The sequence below is a fragment of the Dinoponera quadriceps genome, unplaced genomic scaffold (genome assembly GCF_001313825.1).
Source record: "Dinoponera quadriceps isolate SergipeBrazil2010 unplaced genomic scaffold, ASM131382v1 scaffold4009, whole genome shotgun sequence".
Taxonomy (NCBI): domain Eukaryota; kingdom Metazoa; phylum Arthropoda; class Insecta; order Hymenoptera; family Formicidae; genus Dinoponera; species Dinoponera quadriceps.
In genome coordinates this window covers 478,190-499,447 of record NW_014557992.1, presented here as the reverse complement: position 1 = coordinate 499,447, position 21,258 = coordinate 478,190, and the positions used below count along the sequence as shown (strand labels likewise).

Sequence of the window (21,258 nt, the reverse complement as noted above, 5' to 3'; positions counted from 1 at the left end):
ACTCCGTTCGACTTCAGAACACGGTGTTGTAGATCACTTCGTCCTCCGTGCTGATGATGGAGTCGATCTGCTCGCTCGTCACCATCGAGTTCACGTATCTCTCGTTGCCGAGCATCGGGCCGCAGGCTCCGACGGGCGTCTCGTTGTTGCCCTGCACGATGATCCTGATCCGCGCCATCACATGGCTGCCCGGACACTTCTGCACCTGGTTGTTCGCCGTCGTGTCGCAGATCTCGGCGTAGATCTCCTCGGGCTTGTTGGCCGGGACCAGTTTCGGCGGGGACGGCAACGGCGTCAAGCTGTCCCTCACCCGGGAGTAGTTGGGCTGCAGCTCGACGCACGCCGGGATCTCCAGCACGCTGGTCGACACCGATCTCTGCACGGGCTGCTTGGCGGCGTTCTGGCGGTGCGCCTGCTGAGAGGTAGTTTCCGGCTCCAGACTGGAGTAACGCTCCTGCGATCTCATGGCGATCTCCGGCCTGACCGCGAACGTGAACGAGGCCGACTTCTTCGCGGGGTTGCGATTCCGGTTGCCTTGGGCGAGTTTCGAGATCCTCTCGAGGATGCCGCCGTTGCCGGTGCTCTGTTTCCCTTGATTCCGCTCCTTCGTGGCGGTGCTCCTCCTCAGGTGTTCCAATCCGTCCTTCAGGCTCTGCAGTATCGGCTTCGTCTCCGGCTTCGGCTTGATCTTCTTCAGATGCATCTCCCTCAGGCTCTCGCCGGTCGGGTGTAGCTTCACGGGCGCCACTCGCGGTTCCGTTGCGCGGTCCCCGACCGCCCGGCTACGGCAGAAGAACCAGTTCAGCGCGGAGCACAGATTCTCATCGACGTTAACGTCCTCCCGTATAATGAGGCGACGTTGCCCCGTTATACGCGTCGAATTTTATGTCGCATTCTTCGAGACGGTTGCGATGCTCGGGACACGGGAACTTGCGTAATGAATAAATAATAACGAATAAAAAGGACCAATTAAAATGTTTTATTCGTCATTCATATTCATCGAGCGACTCGCGGGCGCGGATATGAATTCCGAAGTTCGCCTCTCCGACCAGGCCGAATTCCGATTTGAGCAACGAGCGAATTTTACTCCGAGGCCGGTCGACGAGAAGAGCTTACCTGCAGGCCGCCAGTAATCGCTGCATCTTCGGGGAGGCGAGCAATCTCGCCTCCGAAGGGTAACCCAGCCGTGCCCTTCGAACCCTCGGCGCTCCGTTACCGCATACGACCAACTCGAGCATCTCCGGATTGTGCACCGGTCTCTCCGGAACGATGCATCCCAGGACTATCGGGCCGCGCGTCGATGTCTCCAACTGCATCAGACCGCCGTACTCCTTCGGCAGGGGCACGGGCAGCGGCCCCGCTATCAGCCGCACCTGAGAAATCACGAATTAATATTAGCGACAACGGTATTGAAATTCAATTAATTACATCCTGAGTCTTCGTCGACACGTTTGTTGCTGCACACTGTGTTTATTTAATATCTACAAGTACTTATTTAATTGTATAGATATATTTTCGAGTGTACAATAAGATAAATGGGAGAAATTTGTTGCAAGTATTAGTTTTAAGGCAGACGATTTCAGAGAGGGAGGTGTAAGAGAGGACGATATATATTAACTCTACACAGGAAGAACTAACCAATTTTGCGAGCTTTAAGAAAAGAATTTCTGTTTATATGCGCGACAACTTAAGATCTCAATTTTTCCTTCATTCTTCGCTCGAATCAATTTTACCCAAGAGTGTTAAGCTAGTTAAATTAATTGAAATTAAGTGAAATTAATTAAATAAAATTATGAAACTAATGAGGCGAAATATTAAACGCTCTCAAACGTTGTTTTTATGATATAAAATTAAAATTCCTCGCAAAGCCGACTCACTCGGAGAGGCAGCTGCCGCTTGGCGAGGTGGTGAACCTTGTAGAGCATTGCGTCGCCGCCGGTGTCGATGCTGCCGTTCTGACAGATCGCGTAGAACTCGCCCCTGGTCGACAGCGAGGCGAACACCTCGCGTCCGTGAAGATCGATGCATTGCGCGTATTGATCCTTCTCAGGACAACCGCCGGAGATGCCGAAGGAGACCGAGCTGCACCGCCTGGTGTCCTGGAAGACCGCAACGAGTCGCAGGATCTCACCGGCGCGGATCGTCGTCTTCGTGTAATGGGCTCGCAGATTTCCGTTTTCTGGAAGACACAAGCGCGCGCGATCGTACATGGACGAATCCTTACAGAAAAGTACCATTGACTGTGATCAAATCGGCCAGTGATAAATTATCGTTACTCAGCAGTCTTGCTAATATAGTTCTTCTATTTACCACCAGCCAGCTGATACTCTTCTATAAGAGAAGCCGTAACGATGTCATTCGTTCGGCGGAAAGTGCGGATCGCGATAATCGCGATTCGTTTCTTCGATTACGTTGCACCGGATCCCGTTAACAACGTCGAATCGAGGGAAGAAGCGCCTGCAAGGCGATCATAAACGATCCTAACATCGTCGTATCCTACAGGCATCCTTAACGGTACGGACGGACGGACGGCGTTAAAAAGCGTCGCGGCAGAAGTTCTACCCCGGTCATGTCCGCTTGCTCGCGCGCGATGTATATCTAACATCAGGGTCAGAGGCTTACACGTATACCCCCCCCCTCGCATCACCACCCCCGCCGCTGCCGTTACTCGCGTTTTTGCCGATATTTCCCGTTTTAACGAAGTCTCAGTTTTATCGCGCGGTAGTTTACATTCCCCTAACGAATGTCATCCGTCCGTTATTAGCTGCTTTACGATCCCTCGACCTCCGCCGGCCGCCTGGAAGAAAAATAGCCGCGACTCCGCCGCGACTTTGATGGCTTCACGGCTGCGTTGTGAGGCAATAAAAAATCAAATGGACATTTCTTTCACGCCTGTGCGATTGGAATTTTTACACGGATATATTTCATTAAAATCGACCGTCTCTCTCTCTCTCCTTCTCTCTTTCCAACTCTCGACGAAACATTTCGATGCTTCTATAAAAAAGATTTTTGAAAGAAAGATTTGGTAACAATCGCGAAACATTTAGTTGAATAGTCTCTAGATGTTTGGTAGTTGTTGCCAGATCCTTTTTGCCAGTGTATCTTTCCTTTCTGAAGCGAGATTTGATTTATTTTAGACTTGCATACATACATGTGTCTCTTTTTATTTTGCCAACGACAATGATGGAAAGAGGCGGTTTCCAACGTTACTTCGTGAAAGACACGGTCGTACCTGATATTCCGGCGCGCATATTTCTGTTTTCCGCGCGAAGCAAGCGAGGAAAGAGGATCGAGAAAGAAAGAGAGAAAGAGAAGAGGAGAGTGAGATCACTTTCTACGTTGCACCGATATCCCTATGCATCTGGGTCAAGAACGTCGGCGCCGCTTGACATTTCGCGAGGGATCGCGATCGTAAACGCGATCGCGTCGCGCGGCACTTTCCTCAGGCAACTTACCCATTTTTGAGTGCGTCAGAGTGTAGGCGCGCAAAGGAGTCGCCAGTAGAAACGCGGGCACCCCGGTCTTCACCAAAGAGTCCACCCTGCGGTAGACGCGCGCGCTGCCCGTCGTGTTGTTGCCAGATATCACAGAAAACCATCCTGAAAGCAAGAGAGGAACGTGAAATGTCACTGGGAAGACTTATTACGTCGGTGGAGCTACGTAGCTCGTCCGCTCGATCCCAACCTGATCGGAGTAAATATTAACGAAGAGAACGAACGGTCTTCCTTTCATCAGGGAGACCTCTCCTCACAGATTGCCTGTGTCGATTCAACAAGTGATAAATTCTTCAAAAGAACATTGCGCTCTAACGTCTCGCATAAAACGGTAGTTTTACTTCTCTAACGGTGCTTTTAGGGACCCGAATCTGATCGTCCCCGAAAGATACGAAGATTAAAAGTTACGTAAAAATCTACGCGTTATTTACCATCACTCCGTTTTTAATTCGCGCCAGCAGCGGGAAACTGGCAATTGCGGTGATAGATAACTCGCACCAGACGTGGAACGAAGGATCTACGGCTCGTCTGTCGTCCGACGAGAGGGCTCAAGGCTGAAGTTTTGTTAATCGCGGCGAGAACGATTAGGACCGGTTAGCGTCTGTCGAAGTCGGCGGCAAGTAGCGGCCCGATGGTGGTCCCAGACGAAGGATCGGTTAAAAAGCGTATCTATTTGGAAGGAAGGAAACGCGCCTCTGCGGTTCCCGCCAGCTCGTAAAAAGCTCGTCAAATTGCTAGCGGCCGATCCGAAGCCGCGGCGGAGAGACACAGTAGCCGAGTGGTCCGGTCGACCGATCGAAGGTCGGCTGCTTCTTTTGCTCGTCGCTAATTGATTTAAGAATGCCGCCCAGTTGCGAACGCACGTACGACGCTGCAATCCGGCCCTTAAGGACCGCAACGCCCCGAAATGCCACCGGTCGTTCCGCGCGTCCATTAAGGATGCCTTTCGACGAAAGCCGCGGCGGCTCCGGCTTCCCGAACGCTTCTCAGCGGTCATTTTTCACAGGATTTCCCGAAAGGAAAATATGCCGTCCCGTGACTAATTGGGTTAACGCGGTAGAAGCGTATCCGAGTGACGCGTGAGTTTCCGCAGGAACTCCCATTTCATGCGGATGACGATTTTACTTGCCCGATGAGGGATTATTTTACTTTATAAAGACCGACCGTTCCAATTTCTTGGTAAGATTTACCCGGCAGGTGTCTATTAACGGCAATCTGTTGTTGATTGGTCTGGCCAATAGGTACCTGTCGGGTAAATCTCACTAAGAAATTGGAACAATCGGCCCTAAGAATACTTAGAGTACAGTAAAAAAACTGTTTTCTTCCATTTTTACCCGGAAAGAAACCAAAAAGATCCGTGGGGAAAATAAAAAAATAAAAAACAGGTTTTCCAATTTCTTTCACTCATCCGCGGAAAGAAATCGGAAAAACCGCGGAAAAATCGAAAAAAATTAGATTTTTTCCGAACCCTTAAAATGATAATTTAGAGAATGTCGAATAGGGGAAAAAAATCCAAATGTCATTAACATAACAGACCGAGAAATTGGGCCTGCTAACGCTCACACATAAATTCCGTACGATAGTCGACGTGTTAATACATCGGTTGCAGACGATCGTATAAAATCTCGCACTGCGACGAGATATTTCTTCACCGGGGAGAGTATTGCAGCTTCTATCGCGTGTGTGACCTTTGTTATTTTCGCATTTTATCTATCCCTTCGATCGGCCGGAACAGAAGAGCAGTCGCGAGAGGGTTACTCGCGTGTCGCCCGGCGAACCAGCGCGCGTAGTCCGTAAGACGAGGAAAGAGGTGGCACGGGGAAAAGAGGGAGGGCGGTTTCCCTTGGGAAAGTTTTTCCGTTTCCAGCTTGCGCGCATTAATTCCGTTCGAGGTTAACTGATGGAATAATCAAGCGGCCGGCGGCAGCGACAACGACGACGACGGGGTTCTTTTTCTCTCTGTTTCTTTTCTGTTCTAGATCAACGACCTGGAAACTCACGGCAATTAGACGGGTGATATTGGCTCTCTCGGTGCGCCTCTCTTGAGAACGCCCCGAGAAGGAAGCTAATGGAGTTTCCTCGGTCGTTCCTCGATACTGCAACAACGGTAAGGAGCGACGGGACGGCCGGGATAAAGCGTGTACTCCGGAAAAGAAACGTTGCAGAGGCGCGCGTTGCGGTTGCAGTTGCACAAGAGGCGAGTGCGCGGCGACGGCCTTCCCTCACTTTCCATTTCCACGCGCGCATCCGACGCACAGGTAACGCGACCGCGAGAGAGCGAACCGAGCGAGCGCGCGCTCGAGTCGTAATTATAGAGATCGCGGCATCCGCTGGGAGGAAAAGGAAAAAGGAAAGAAGAGAGAGGGAGAGAAAAAAACGGGAAGATCCGATGGAAAAGTTGAGGCATTCGCGGAACGCTGTAACGCGCCAACGGTTTCCCGACGTGCGCGTCGCGGCGCTCCGCGCATTGTTTCGCGTAATTGCGGCGTTACGCGCTTATTGGTTCGTGTAATGAAACGTGCGCCTTCCCCCGGATTCCTCGCCATTCGGGCAGCATTTTCCATTTCCTATTTTCCGAACTGACGACGGCGCGATGTCGCGTTTCTCCTGAGAAATTCATATCGCGCGAGGATGCGCGCAGATGCGCGAAGCACCTTGAAGTTTCGTGCAATTAAGGCACTTGGTCCCGTAGAGTGCCAGATTTTCAGTGGCGATATCAAGGGATCCCTGTGCAAGTTTATTATTTATTGAAAAAAACTACCGTACAACTTGATCTAACTATTTCGGCAATAAATGTTAATTTGAGCAAAACTAGGAGCGAACGAAATATCCACACAATATCGCAAACGCGGAGATATACTATTCATCTCTTATTTTTCTTATTGATGCTTTATTTATACAACAGATGAACTAATAGAAAATAGTATGTAAATATTTAAATATGTATATATGTACATATATATATCGCAAGGCTATAAATTATAAATTTCCTAAACGAAATGGTCATTTTTAAAATTTTTGTATAATGTCTTTGTCCTTAATATCGCGGTAGCCTTTTATTAAAATCTTAAATATAACTTAGAAGAAATTAAAAACGCAGAAGTTAAAAATAGGACATTAACCTCAAGGGATATGTAAAAAAAAGTGTCATCTTTAATTGCGAATATTTCAACTTCTGAATGGTCAATCGTTTTCTAACTCTATAGACGTATAGATTCCCATCGATATAGCAGCTAGATTTGAAAATAATTCCTGAGAAAATAAGTCCCTAAGTTTGATGAAACAACTATCTCAAAGATTACTTATATCTTAAAGGTCTGCGGAGAATCTTTTTCGCCGAGTTCGAAATACAATATCGATACGACGCGTCTTTCGACAGGTGGGACGTATCGTACGCGTAATCCCTGTTACGGGACCGCGAGTTTTGAAAGAGCGCACAGCCGTGGCTCTTAATAGGGTTCATTAACTCTCCTCTGCACGCATTGCTGAGCAAACGCGGAACGCACATACGAGAGCGATTGCTCCTCTCGGGAGCGGCGCGATCTCTTCGCGCGTGAATCAACGAGCTAAATGTTCCTGAAAGAGTCCGTTTCATCCTGTCGTTTTTAACGCATCACCGCCGTACGCACGTGTTTACGGTCCATGGTCGGCGTGCCACCGCTATAACTGTGTGTGCGCGTGTTTTTTAAGTTGTGTGCGTGCACACTACATCATAAATGCTGGTCCGTTACCAAACGGAACACGTTGTAAACCTATTCACAGCACGTGTCTGAATTTAATGCCCGGACGGGAGACAGACTCGCTCTTTCACAGGTAGGACACGTAAAAGTGTCGCCGCCTCTTGGAACCTTAAATGTGAATCATCTGAGTCCATGGTGCGGTATCGAGCGACCGTTTATTTTCGAGCCGTTGAAAGACGGACGCCTCAAGTCCCGATTTCCGGAAGAATGTCATCGGAAATCGATTCAATTAACACTAGAAGCACCGTACGGTCGTTTCTATTCTTTAGATCAATACTCCATTTCTTTTTTACACAAGATAGGATTCGGAAAATTTATGACTTTTCATCAGTTATTTAATAAAGGAAATGATTGATGGAAAGTCATGAAATTTCAGATTCTTATCGTTTACACGAGAAATGTTAGTCTAAAGAATAGAAACGGTCAGGAATGATCGCTCGGTACTTCTAATGTTGATCAACGCGTGCGAGAGAGATGGAGATCGAAGGCGGTATTGAAGTCTCAACGAGCGGTTCCGGTTCCTTCGGGAAACGGGGGATCACGTAGCTCGCGCGAATGATCGTTAATTGCGACGGGGGAAAACGTTATTCCCAAAGTTCGTATCATCGCCGGCCTTAATGGCCGTCCAGGAACTCGAGGATCGCGGCGACTCGAAGCACCAGATGTCGGCCGTGATTTAGTCGCGCTCGTTGGAATTGCGTTACACATTGCAGCGCGTCTGGAGAATTAATTCTAATTCATGCTTAGCCGGCAGGCACGAGAGAGGAAAGTTTTCCCCTCGATAAAACAAACAATAGGCTGGATGCCTGTGGCCGCGGTGTGTCTGCAGATGTCTCGTTTTCATTCGACGGCAATCAAAGCGGAATCTGGCGGACGCGCGCGCCTTTACGCTCTCGCTCCGATCGAGCCTGCTGTCGAACGGAGACGCGGGATTACAAAGTGCCTTCCCGTCTCGCAGTCCTTCGTTTACGTTTACGTCGCGACACGATAAGATCGCCGCGCCGATTATTATTTGTCAAACGGCGCGAGCGTTCACCTTGCTGGGAATTTTTCCAGCGCGGACCGGATTTCTACCCGGGCGGGTAATTATGGAAACGTGATTGAATGGCAGATCGCACGCGAGATTAGCGGGACGATATCGATCGGGAATATTTCGACGCGAGATCGCCGGTGTCGGCGTGACGTTCCAGGTAAACATTGTGGTATCCAGGCGCGCGATATATGTGTTTAGGAGGAGCATTAAGTAAGGGAGACTGCAGCCTACATCTCGCGGCTGGAATCTTTATTGTGCATAATTCACGTTACGCCGCGAGATCAATCATTCGGGATATAATATTACCTGGACGTGAATCGAACCGTGACAATGGTGTACGGTTCCCGGACTCTGCTATCGATCGATACCCGGCATAGCGGAATTCCTGCCGCGCCGACGTCGTCGTCGTCGACGATGCATCTTTATTAGATATCCGCTAAAAGCCAATTTCCCGCCGGGGAAAATGGAGCGATGTCTTTAGTCCGAGCGCGGAGACGCCTCGTTCGAAAAAGTCCCGTTCGCAAGGAATTACGATTATTTATAGAGCCTTATTATTAAATCCATTCGTCCGCCGATATCCGCGCCAATAATCATGCGATACCGGAAAAGGAAAGAGAGAAGGATATCAAACGGCAAAAGGGAATGCGAGAGGGACATGGAGGGGGGGAATTTATCGCCGTAATATATCGACCGCGCGGCCGAGGGATATACCGGTAAAAGTAGTAGCATCGGTATTAGCAGCTCTAGTCGTGATATTAGTAATGGTATCAGCGGCAATAGCGAACGGAGAGCGGAGAGAGAGAGAAAGAGAGAGAGAGAGAGAGAGGGGACGAGTGTACACGTTCGATAGCGCGAGAGAGCAGGGGTCGATCGCAGGGCGGTTTATTGGCTGGTAGGTCGCTTTTATAGATTCTATCGTTTTGTAGAAATTAGACGGCCACGGCCCAAGCTGTGCGGACGGATAGATTGAATCCTTCCTCGCTTCACTCTCTCTCTCTCTCTTTCTCGTCCCCTCCCTCCCTCCCTCCCTCTCTTTCTCGCTCGCTCTCTTGCTCTCTCCTTTGTCGTGGCGTTCCGCGGCCCAACGCCGGCGCGATACCCCAGAGAGTTATACCCCGGCACGTAATGACCGTTATTTAAAACCGAGGGAGGCCGGTCATCGCCGAGGGCGCGTCTGGCGCAACATTCTTGCCTCGTGTAAGACCTCGTCCGAGAGGTCCGCGCGAGCAAATAACGATATATAGTATATATCTGCACATATCGGATATAAGAGAGCCCGAGACATCTCCGTGGCCGGGCAGTTGGCAGTAAAACCATACGGCCGCGTCGGATAAGCCGATCTATACGATCCCCTCGGCCCGCAATCACGATCGCAATACTGCACGCAATTCATTCTTCGTTTCTCCGTCCCGGCAGAGAAAGAGAGAGAGAGAGAGAACGCGAGAGACGTCCTTCCCGCGGCCGCGTCGGAGCGCACCGCGCCCTAAACGCGCGAAATCGCCGCGATCCGCGCGCTCGGAACACGCACGAAAACGATCGTCCATCGCTCACTCGCCGGACGATCGCTTTTATGATTTCTGGATTTTTCGACGCATCCGACGCGAGCAACGCGATAACGAGATGACGCAAGTCGGATGATTAAGAGGCGCGTACGTTGCATCGATCACGAGGGTACACCTGCGGTGTGCGGATGATCTCATGCGAGAGTATTCGCGCGCACAACGGGAGGATATTATTTCTCCTTACGACGGGAGGATCGCGAGCGGACCTTTTCTAACGCGTAGAAAGAGGACGACGTCCCGCTAGACCGCTCCGTTTCGCGGCGTGCTATCGGTCACTCGGCGGTCTGACTTTTTACGAGGGGCTCTCCTCCGTCGGCCGGCAGCGTTTACCTCCTCCTTTCTTCTCCTCCGCGGCGGATCGCAACGGTGCATCGCTGACGCTCTCGATTCGGGCGAGCGGTCGACTGTCGAAAGGTGGATCCCAGCATCGCGCCAAATGAACGGGTGCGCGATTATCCTGTAAACCGTTCCATAAAACTCGAGGAGCTACCGGCGGCATCAACCCTCGTCGAATACGTGTTAACGGCGCGGCAGCGCGGATTAAGAGGAGAAAAAAGGGAGAAAAGGAGAAAGGTCGAAGGACATCGTACCTCGCGTGAAAAGACGAGGACGTCGACCTCGCGCAACCGACCGGAGTCTTTCTCTCTTTTCTTTCTCTCGAGGTTTACACGCCTAATAAATTACTGTAAACTGGAGCCCGGCCGAGTCGCCGGCCCTCGTGGTTCGCACGAATAGCAGTTAAGCCGCGGCCGGTGATTTGTGCGATATCGTCCATCGTCCCTATCAGTCTCTGGAATCGGATGCGCGGCTGAATCTTCCCCTAGTAATTTTATCCCGGTTGAAGGTTCAAGTTGCGCGCCTCCGACGAGATTCCGTTTCGCCGGGCGATTCGCGGACGACGAGCCGCCGCCCTGAACGCGCGCGCGCTCCCAGTGGCATCGTCTTCTACGCCTTCTTTGTTCGCGCGAGGTCGGGGCTGAGGCGATTCGCGAATCGAGGAAAGAGATTGGGTGGATCGATAAAGAACCCCTTCCGTCGCGTCAATTATCATCGTACGTGTTGCCGATATATTTCAATACGGGCAAATCCGTCGAGAACTTTCGACATTTCAATGTTCATCGGCCGAAACGCAGACTCGACCGGCGCGGAGAAACGAGGTTCGCTCGTTAATCGCGCGAAGGTGAAAAGACACGGCGGTGGTTTGAATTAATACGCCGGATTTCAGGGACAGGCGTGACCTCGCGCGGCATTCGACGATGGAATTAAGCCGAGGGGATATTTCTCGCGGCCGCGCTTCACGCACTTTGATCCCGAGACACATTACACGCAGGCTCCGTAACGCGCTTCTTATCCACCGCGCGCGAATGTCTTCATTTCGTCCCCCGCGGTCATCGCGCGACCCCTCGCGAAAGCGCGCGTTGCGCTGCGCTGGGCGCGCGAGCGGCGAAAAATACGCGGCCGATGCGCGCCTCTCGGCGCGCTTTTTACTCGCTCAGCAGCGGGTAAGCTGATTACGATGATGTATAGCGGCCACGAATGCATACCCATGATACAACTGGCTGCAACTTATGGTTCTCCCTCAACGAAAGGCGCTCCAGGCCGCGCGGGCCCTTTTTGCCCCGCCGCATCTCCGCCGCGAGGAAAATTGCGAGTGATGCGATGTAGGCGCGCGCAGGATCGCGATGTGTGCTTAATCAGCTTGATACCGACTGTCCGGCATATTGAGTTAACATTTCTCCGTTCTCGGGCCGCGCGAGACTCGCTCGCTCGGAATCGCCGGTGGCGCGATGCAACTCTGTGTTCGTTCAGAAAGGGATCTTTGGAGTAATTGGTAAATCAACACGGAGGCGGAAAAATACCGCGGTGAATAGCGATACGCAACAACCCCAAGGCTGCGAGCGCAGCGAGCTTGGAGAAGGGTGAAAAGCAATCGCACCGTGGAAATGATTTCGTCACGATTTCGCAACGCAGCAGTAACGTGCGTCGCGTTGGAAAATGAAAGAGAGGTAAATACGCTGAATTTCCATCGAGGAGCTCATTAATGTCGCGAATCTCGTTTTCTCGCGACGTCCGCGCGCTCGACGGGCGGAAATCGAGCGGCGTTGCGCTGCGTTGCATCACACCGACGACGAAATTACGTCGCGGTTTCGCGCAATAGCCCCACACGGATCGACCGGCCGATCACGAGGGGAGCTCCTTCTCTCGCTTTCCGATCGCAGTTCGGACGGCTGCTTCAATCGTCCCCCTCGACGGCAACCGGACGATCGTGCATTTCGCGCACGTGCGCCTCGCCGGACAAATGGGATCAGTCGGATGACGAAAGTGTTCGTACGGAATCGTGCCTCGCGAGGCGAGGCCGCGCCGCTCGAAATTCCACGCAGGGGGAAAAGTAGCCGCCGGAAATGAACAGGTAGAGAAAGAGAGAGAGAGAGACAAAGGATGGCGATATAGTCTCTTTTCTCGTCCGATCGGCAGGAAAATCTATCGCGTCGACCAGAATTCGGCCGACGAATCATCACTCGCAGCACTCCGAGCACATCTGAGAATTTCGCGAAAATCCCAGGCGTTTCTCGCCAAGGACTCTCGGAAAGGATCGCCACCTCTCCGATTTTCGCCCGAAATTTCCCAAAGCCAATGCGGTAAAATTAATTGAGTAAGTTACAGAAAATAATGCAATGTATTCTAACAATCTCGGTAAATAATAGTTATACAGGAGGAATGTTTTCAATAATAAATAACGCGCGGAACGGACGGACGAAAGAGCGCCTACAAGTGAAATCAGTAAAAGCCGAAATTTGCGCAAAAATAAGTTACGATATGTAGTGCAAAGACTTTTACAAATATATCATGAACTCAGAGCAGAACACATTATTGAGAAACGCCATAAGCAATACTAAATATACTTTTAAAGTAAAGAAGTAACTGTAGAAGTTTGGATTTCGTCAGAAGATGAATCGCGGATACATTTTGACGGTACAACAGGCAAAGTGCAAAACATATGTAATGCCTTGATAATAATAAACGAAATATATTTCCAGTTTGGTGCGTAATATTATTATTATTAACCCAGCCCCATCCATTTTTCAAAGAGCCCTTGCCGATTTCCGGGCCGGCGGACAAACCGAGGCGGCAATCCCGAGTCCTCTTCGTCCCCCCGATCCGGTCGTGCATAAAACGCAGCCGCCATGAGGAAAAGCAATCATCCCCGCGTTTCTCGCCCGGAATAGTCGCTTTCAAGCCGAAGGGGATTCGCGTTTCCTCCGCGTCGTCGTATCCACCCGTCGCGAACTGGCGTCGCAGAGGCGAACGTAAGGGCGATAACGCCGCGTGACTTCTCATTCGCTCCGCGTGGTCCGCTATTTGATCAGCACGCGCGTCTATTACTTTTTGCGCGAGCGCTCGAAATAGTAAACGTCCACGGACGCTTCTTTATCGCCGCCGAGGGGAAGAACGGGCCGCCTCGTGCCTCGAGGAGCGCCCAAGCGTTTAACGCGGAACCAATTCGTCGCACCGCCGCCACCGTCGCGGCGATAGAGAGCCGCGTTTTTTCTATTCCGCTATTTTCTTCTCTCTCTCTCTCGGTCTCTCTTCCCCTCGCGATAAACCATCAGCTGTGCGCGCTATTCCGCGTGAGTTACGTTACGTGGCGAATTTGTGGGCGTGAGGTAACGTTCGCCCGCTCAATTTATTGTTAGTACTCCGCCGATCCGCCCGCCCGAAGTGCCGATTTACGACGCGGAGCCTCGTATCCGCGCGAGCTCCGTCCCGTTTTCCCCGTTTTCTTCGTGAAACGTACAAGCGACCCAATACCCCTCATCTCGAGAAGCGAACGTGATAAGAGAGATCGTCCGCCTTTTAACTCATTCGCGCGCTCGGTGATACACCGATCGGCTGAAAACCGCGGAATTTCCCCTCCTTTTTCTCCCTCTTCCATCCATCCGCCTCTGTCGGGAGGAACATCGCGCCAGTCATCTCTCGAGCCGCTTCAACGTTGCCGTGGAATTCGGTTGGCGAAGACCAGAGGATTGATTGCCAACACACCTCGACCTCTCGCCCGAATCGTGAGTCACCAGTGCGCTTCGCGCGAAACAACCGATCTCGCTTTCGCGCGCGCGATAGGTGGCATTTTTCTCCCATGAATCGGCGACGTGACGAAAAATTCAATAATTCTGACGTCAATCCGCCGTACCTGTTCCGGAACCTCGATTCGTCAGAGAGCCTTGTAATCAGGCTGCGGCGTAATCGCCTCGCGCCGCCGCTCATTGACGCGAGAGAGAAAGAGGAGAGACGGCAGGTAAAACGGCGTGCGCGCCGCTCGTTCAGCCGTCCTCGTCGTTCCGATCCGACCGCTCGCACTCGGCCACTTAACGTGTCTGACTCATAACAGCCACGCATCGTCTCTCACTAACGACATTTTCATTAAAATACGAAGTGCGTTTATTAGAGGCAGTTAGCGGCAGTTTGGCGCGACACTGTCGCGCGCGTAACGCCAATTGCACGCCTCGCGTCCGGGACGAAGGAGAGACGAGTACGGGGACGAAGGGGAGGCAGGCTGACGGAATAAAGAGAACGAAGCGCGCAGATAGACGGACAGATAGGNGGGGGGGGGGGGGGAGAAATGCCGATATATTGGACGGCTTCTCGCGGGCGCGAAAGAACCGGGCGTCGTTAGCTGATGGTTTTCTCTTCTTCGGGGGGCCCGCAGAGCCACCCCGAGCCTAAACATTCCCTACTTTACTCTCGCCCATTCGATCTAATAGGTCCGCATTACCGCGCTTTATTGCCTCGTAATTTCCATTTCTGATGTCAGAAAACCAATATAAGCCGCGCGAGATAGCGCGCGCAGGGGCGGCGGCCTCCGTCGTGCGCGCGGTCGCGCGGCGAGTTTCGCGACTTACTTCGCCACAAAGTGGTTTACGATTGAAACGAAAAAGAACGACGCGGGACGTTAATCGTATGACCGACGGCTTCTCCCTCACGTCTCCTCTCCGTTCTCCCCGTCTCTCGCTCTCTCGGGGCATTATCATTTTTCTCGAAGCCTCCTCCGGACTCGCGAGTCCACGCGAGTCCGAAGGCGCTCGCGATCTCGATGGAGTCTATAACCTGTTCCGATGATTCCAGCCGGATGATCTCCACAACCGTTACCGTTCGCTCTACCGAGCATAATTTACGTGCTCCGCGCTGTCGTCTATCGCGGACTGGGGCCATTAAAAGAGACGTTGCGTCGCGCAGCTCAATAACAGCTCAAATAACATTTAAAGACCGTGAGACGTCTGAAAGACGTCTAGAGGACGTCTGGAAGATTAAGATGTCCCTCTGAAACGCGGATGTCGTTCCAGAGTATATATATATATATATATATATATATATATATATATATATATACACACGATTCTCGATATCATTTCTTTTCGACCGGCCCCGCGAACGCATCGCGAGGAATCGTTCTTTTCTTTTTGCGCCGGGACGCCGGCGGCTTGTAAATTGAAGACGCGAACAAGAGTCCCGGCGATTACTCCGCTTTCCTCCGTCGCAATTTCCTGGACTCCGCGCGATGAAATTCGTTACGCGTCGTACGGTCGAGGGGGGATTTAGAGACTCACCTGGATAACCCTCCGGGATGACGATCTCCGGTCCCACCTTGACGTCATGCCGGTACCGGTGTATCAACAGGCTCGCGGTGACTCTCAGCGATCTCTGTTGCTGCTTGTACAGCAGCACCGGCCTGCCGCCGGTACCCTCGAGTCTCACCACCCTCGGCAAGGAGAATCGGTCGAGGAACTCGCGGAGCGGCATGTATCCGCCGCTGGAGCCGGAACAACCCTCGGCGGTCGCCTCCCTCGAGCTCGGCAGGGATTTCGGCAGCGAAGGCACCTCCTCGCTGGACATCGTCGAGAACTCGCCGTTCGACGACATGACTTCCACACTTCTACCCGCGGTACGGCGTCACTTCGCGAACGGTAGCCGCATCATCGGGCGCGCGTGCGCGTACGAAACGGAAGGGGGGCTGGCTGATAATACGGTGCAAGGGTCGCAACGCGAGGTGTCGAGGAGATCGAGAGCGACGAGAAAGTCCCCTCCCCGTTCTTCAGGGCGACGCCGAGAAGCTCGAGGGCGTAGCGTCATTTAATCTTCGTGGCGGCGAGGCGAGTCCGACGCTTGCTTTCGAGGACATTTTTATTCCTCTTCCGACACCCGCTCATTACCGGTTAATAACGGGCTCGGCCGCGCGAGCACTTGCTTCAATTATGTCACTCAGCCGTGGCGGCCGTCACTCTCGCGGGCGACGTGCTGGCGACATTAATCCGCAGGCCGGTGAGTTTTATTCGCGTAAACGTCCCTCCCGATGAACCACGGGCGAGCGAGAGGAGGCGAAAGGTCGGGTAAAACACACGAGAGGGTTAAGAAATCGGCTGGTTCTTGCTCACGCTCCCCGGAGGATTTTCTTTGTCAAACTGCTGTGAAATACCCGCGCGAATCGATTCGGATCGGACGTTAAGGCCGGCTCTCATTGATCACGGCGTTAAAGAATACGCGAAACTCCGTTCACTAGCCACTAAGCCGTTGCCCCGGGCAACGGCGCGCAGTGAGGATCAGGGATCACGAAACACCGTCGACGAACCGGTCGTTCCGAGTCGCCGGCACTGTCGGGACGATCGATCCGCTCGCGGGTCTGCCACTTTCCGCGTTACACTTTTCACACGACCGGATCATCTCCTCCTCTCCTCCCCTTATCTTCCTCCTCTTCCCGCACCGGCCGAGGCGGTAGCGCGAAAACTATCACGATCTATCGATAGTATCCTCGACGGTAAACACCGCTGAGCGCAGCTGGTCGACGCATCTCTCCTCTCCTTCTTCTTCTGCTCCTTCTTCTTACGGGCGAAACTATTACGATCTATCGGCCGGTGATGACCACCGGCGAGCGAGGGGCGAAGAGCGTGTGGAACGCGCGCGCGCGCGTTCGCCTATCTTCTTACGGGGAAGCTATCAGTATCCATCGACGATATTCTCACTGATGGGGCGAACGATGAAGACCGCCTCCTCTCTGCACGCGGCCAACGAGGTATCTTCCGGATGTCCTGTTCCCAGTGATGAACGACGAGGCCTCCTCTTCCGGGCTGCGTTTCGTTTTCGAGCTTTCGTTCGCCAGGCGTCCGCCGAGGATGGATGGATCCGATGGATGCGATCGAACGATGAATCCCCGCACAGCTGAACCCGCTGCTGCCGCTCCTCGCTGTCTGCAAGAGCACGCGCGCTCTCTCTCTCCCCCCGTCTGTCTCACCTTACGCGAAGGCAGTTATCTCCCGCGGTTCGATCCCCGTGGCGTTTATGATTTACCGGTGCAGCCTTTCTTTCGCCGTTTTCTTACGCGGCCCTCGCGAGATACATCTCTCGTGGCGGGCGCTTTTATTGCTTTATACCGGCGTGCAGGCCGCGGGGTGCCTTCAGACGCCTTGATAACTGGGTCTGAGCTGCATCCTGGTAGCCTCGAACAGGACCTACCGTGTCCCGCGCGGACGAGAGAAGGAGGCAGAGGTCCCGCGGGGATATTCTTCAGACACCTTGTCGGCCGAGGTCGCGCCGCATCGCGGTGGTCTGAAACAGATAGGTCGAGATATGTGCTCAAAGTGCTTCCATCGCGGCCGAGTGCGTCCGATCGCGGAAACGCGACTCGAGGCGCGCTCGAAGGGTTCACACGCCGTAAGAGCCGACCGAATCCGTAATTAAAGCGCGAGCGGTCGCGATTATTTTTCACCAGACGGTAGAAATGCGAGGCGTATAAATTCCGCGACTCGCGCCGCGGTGAACCTTCTTTGAATTCCTCCGCAGGTAGAGCCGGCAACCGTCGCACGAGATAACGAATTCCCCGAAAGAATCTACTCGGCGGATCTGGAATTTCTACCTGTGCTTCTACCGGAGTATCCTCGCGCGTTAATAGCGAGAAACTCTATATAAGGATCCTATGCAAACGAAGGCGTATTTCGATATGTAACGACGACAACGATGACTACGCGACTATCCGAAGAAACTCCGTTATTTTTCACCGATTGCGGCGATTGAACGTGCCGAATTTCTCGCCGAAGAGAAAAGAGAGAGAGAGAGAGAGAACGCTCTATGAATTTACCCGGGAGTGGTACGTGCGATTTCTGCGTGATTCTGGCCTACGGCGGGACGCGCCTCCGCACCCTTGGGAGAGAGAGAGGATCCGATCGGATCGGCGGACGCGAAGTCACTGACGCCCGGCTCGAACTGAGTGGAGTGTAAGAGGTCCACCAAGAGCCGCACGTACACCGGCGCACAGGTAGGGCCGCCGCATAGTCGCGCTGGTACCGTGCCACCTCTACCGCCGGCCGCTGTCAGTGCCAGCAATACCAGCGGCGGCCTGAACCTCGCCCGGAGTCCCTCCATCGCGCGCCGGTTAACAGAATAACGCAACACGGCCGCTCGGGCCGACCTACGTGGACGTGGGTTTATTCAATATGGGTCCTATTGTTGCTCGCGAAGGAAGGTGCCGGTGTGTTACCCCACAGAGAGAGAGAGAGAGGAGAGCGCGCACCGCCCTCGGACGCAGCTTCCTCTAGGAGCGTAATAACCGGCCACAGTAGTAGCATATCGAGTCGGCACGCCGAGTGTGTGTATGCACAGCAACGACGGACCTGACAATTGCGGCGTGCTGAGATTAAATGGCAGCCGATCAGATCGACCAGCCGGGATCGGAAGCTACCAGCGAGACCGCGTGAATCGATCTCTCGCGAGGGGGAGGAAGGCCGAGAGGATCGAAGGACGAGACGGGTTCTCGAGCGCTGAGTCGCTTCGTTGAACTCGAATTTTAAGACCGACGCGCCAATGTGACTTGGTTTTTCGAACGGACTCCTCTGCATTCCGGATGCGAATCTTGAATTCGCACTTTGCCCCGAAGATCTCGTCCGGCCTTTCGCGTAAAATGTTTGGTAAATATTTCGTTCGATAGGGGCAACGTTCGAGTTAGATGGAATTTCTCATCGAGATACGAATGCTCTGAGGTAAACGACCGGAAGAACGATAGGCAAATAAGAACCAGGAGCAAATATTGATGCGACCTTTTTATTTAAACGAGAGGATCAAATTGTTCGGCGGTGTCACATACGCGTCGGGCCAGTTTTTCCGGACTTGCTACGTACGAGTGGTAAAATAACTGTCATTTACAGGCTTCCTGATTGAGGCAGCATTTTTTGCAACACTGACAATATAAATTTCTACAAGTTCCAGGAAGATTATTCAATGGAATATCAATTATTATCAATTGCCGATTAAAGGAAGTCATGTTTTACGTGGAAATGACAGTTACGATGCAATATCACTCGTACGTAACAAATCCGGACAAAATGGCACGTACATAAAACTACAGAGTAAAAAGTGTACTTGTGTGAAAAACGGTCCTTGTTAAAATTTTGATGTTAAATTTTCAACACACACCTGTGTGTGTTAATTTAGCATATTGCGTTTATATTATCTCAATAATTTTGTGTTGCGTCGATATTCAACGTGTGTAAATTTAAAAATGACACGTTTTATACTTCAGTGTCGATTAACGTATTATAATTTTATGTTAATTTTCGACATAACATTATTTGTGTCACTTTTCAATATATTCACCTTGTGTTAAATTAGCACAAAAATTCGAGCGGACCTTTCGGCGACACATGTGAAATGTGTTAAATTTAACACGAAACTGTTCACCGTGTACCGAGCAATTTGATACCCGCTCGAATAAAGATTTCGCAGCAACGTTCTGCGTTAGCTCTTATTTGCCTATCGTTTTTACGGTCACTTCTCATTGAATTTCCCATTGAATTCTCCGCGCCCCGAAATTGAAATTGCATCGCGATCGGTGGAAATACTTGTCGCGAAAAAATCGCGCGCACTTTCGCGCGCAAAGAGATATCCGCGAATGAAATGTTACACGTGGAATCCCTTATACGGTTACGCTTAAATAAAACGAGCGCAACGTAGTCCCTATATTTGGTAACACTCGCGCATGAGATTCGACGACGACGATATCGCGTGTGATAGCCTTCCCTTCTCGCTCGCACGCGCGCGAACGCTTCGAATTTATACGTCGTCTCGCACTTCAACGCCCGCTCGTTCGCGCGCGCGCGTGCGTTCACCGTCGCGGATAACATCGTAAAAATTACGAGCGAACTGCCGTGGTTTCCGAGTGGGCGGAAAGTGGAACGACCTTGAATTTAATTTTTATCGGGCGTGCATTACCGGTACGGGGACTGGGCGTCCGTTACATCATTATGGGTTTCTCTCTCACGCGGGCCGTGTGCGCGATTCTTCTTATGGAAATCGCACACGCCACGTACACATTAAGCGCCGTAAATGTCCCGGCCGCCGGTGGATCGTCCCGCGAGTGTTTATTAGACAAATCGCAACGAGCGGGAAAAAGATGGAAAGAGCGAGCGGATTTCTCGTTTCGAAGTCATCGATCGTCGATCTCGGGTTGCCGCTTTCACAAAATTGATTTCCGCCGATAACTTCGAGCACTCCTTCCCCTTCTCCCCTTCCTTTTTCCCCTTACGGAGCGATTTCTCGAAGGGAATCGTTTTCGCTCTTTTATTCGCCGAGTGTTCGGCACGCGATCTCGCACGCTACGCGGTTTCAGCGTTACGCCGTGCGGGAAATACCGGCGTGGCAATTACGCGCATGATCGTTTGCCGGTTGACAGACGGAGGAAATCGTCGGTCCATCGACCGTTAAATCGCGAGAGCGTTACGCAACGCGAATACGCAATGTCCCATAGAGCGTACGCATAGTATCTTCGTTCCAACCATCGTCACATTATCGTCGTCATCATCGTCGCCGTCGGATTTCGGCGAAGAACCGCAAACACGCGCGCGCGCGCGAATTTCCGCGTGAATTCTGGGAGTTTCGCCGGCGAAGACTGTATCGCTGTAATTTACATCGTTGCGTTCTAGGATGTAACGGTGCCGCGTACGATATTCGCGAAATACGGCGCGGAGAATCCGTATTACCGTTCGCGATAGCATCGGATCTACCGGCGGGTAGATTACGGTAATCTCCTTCTCTATCCCTCTCCTCCTCTCTCGTATAACGCGAATTAACGAACAAATATTTCGCTAATAGCCGGACAGATGATATGTGCTGCGCCGCGCGCGATCGACCCAGCGAGATTTCGCAAAAATCGCGCGGAATATCGCGCGCGCAGCCAAGCNGGGGGGGGGGGGGATGCCATTTCGAGGCTGCTAACAAGATCGAAGAAATGGCGAGAGATCCTGAAAAAGTCGCGCCACAAAGTGGCGAGCGTATCTCGTTGCCGTAACACCTCGCGATCACCGCAACCTGTGTTACGTTTCCCCGGCGGCTTGCCGAGCGAGTCCTCCCTCCTCCCGGCGCGCAAAATGCGGCCCGATATTTAAATCGAA

At 52.2% G+C, this 21,258-nt stretch overlaps 1 protein-coding gene across 1 annotated transcript; it reads right to left on the bottom strand.

Moving 5' to 3' along the window:
* Positions 1-18,048, bottom strand: LOC106749597. Its single transcript, XM_014629242.1, has 6 exons — positions 17,955-18,048; positions 15,433-17,425; positions 3,456-3,599; positions 1,878-2,179; positions 1,117-1,373; positions 1-782 (listed from the first exon to the last, which is right to left on the bottom strand). Exons 2-6 carry the CDS (start codon positions 15,743-15,745, stop codon positions 14-16), a joined length of 1,785 nt encoding a protein of 594 aa, XP_014484728.1. The 5' UTR covers positions 15,746-17,425; positions 17,955-18,048; the 3' UTR covers positions 1-13.
* Positions 18,049-21,258: the final 3,210 nt, after the last annotated feature.

Bases quoted from the DNA above. Each gene is read 5' to 3' on its own strand.
- LOC106749597 (XM_014629242.1), bottom strand. From the start codon at position 15,745: ATGTCGTCGAACGGCGAGTTCTCGACGATGTCCAGCGAGGAGGTGCCT. The intron at 3,600-15,432 runs GTGAGTCTCTAA...TCTTGCTTTCAG, and splicing joins CATCCCGGAGGGTTATCCAG to GATGGTTTTCTGTGATATCT. The intron at 2,180-3,455 runs GTAAGTTGCCTG...TGTGTCTTCCAG, and splicing joins TCTGACGCACTCAAAAATGG to AAAACGGAAATCTGCGAGCC.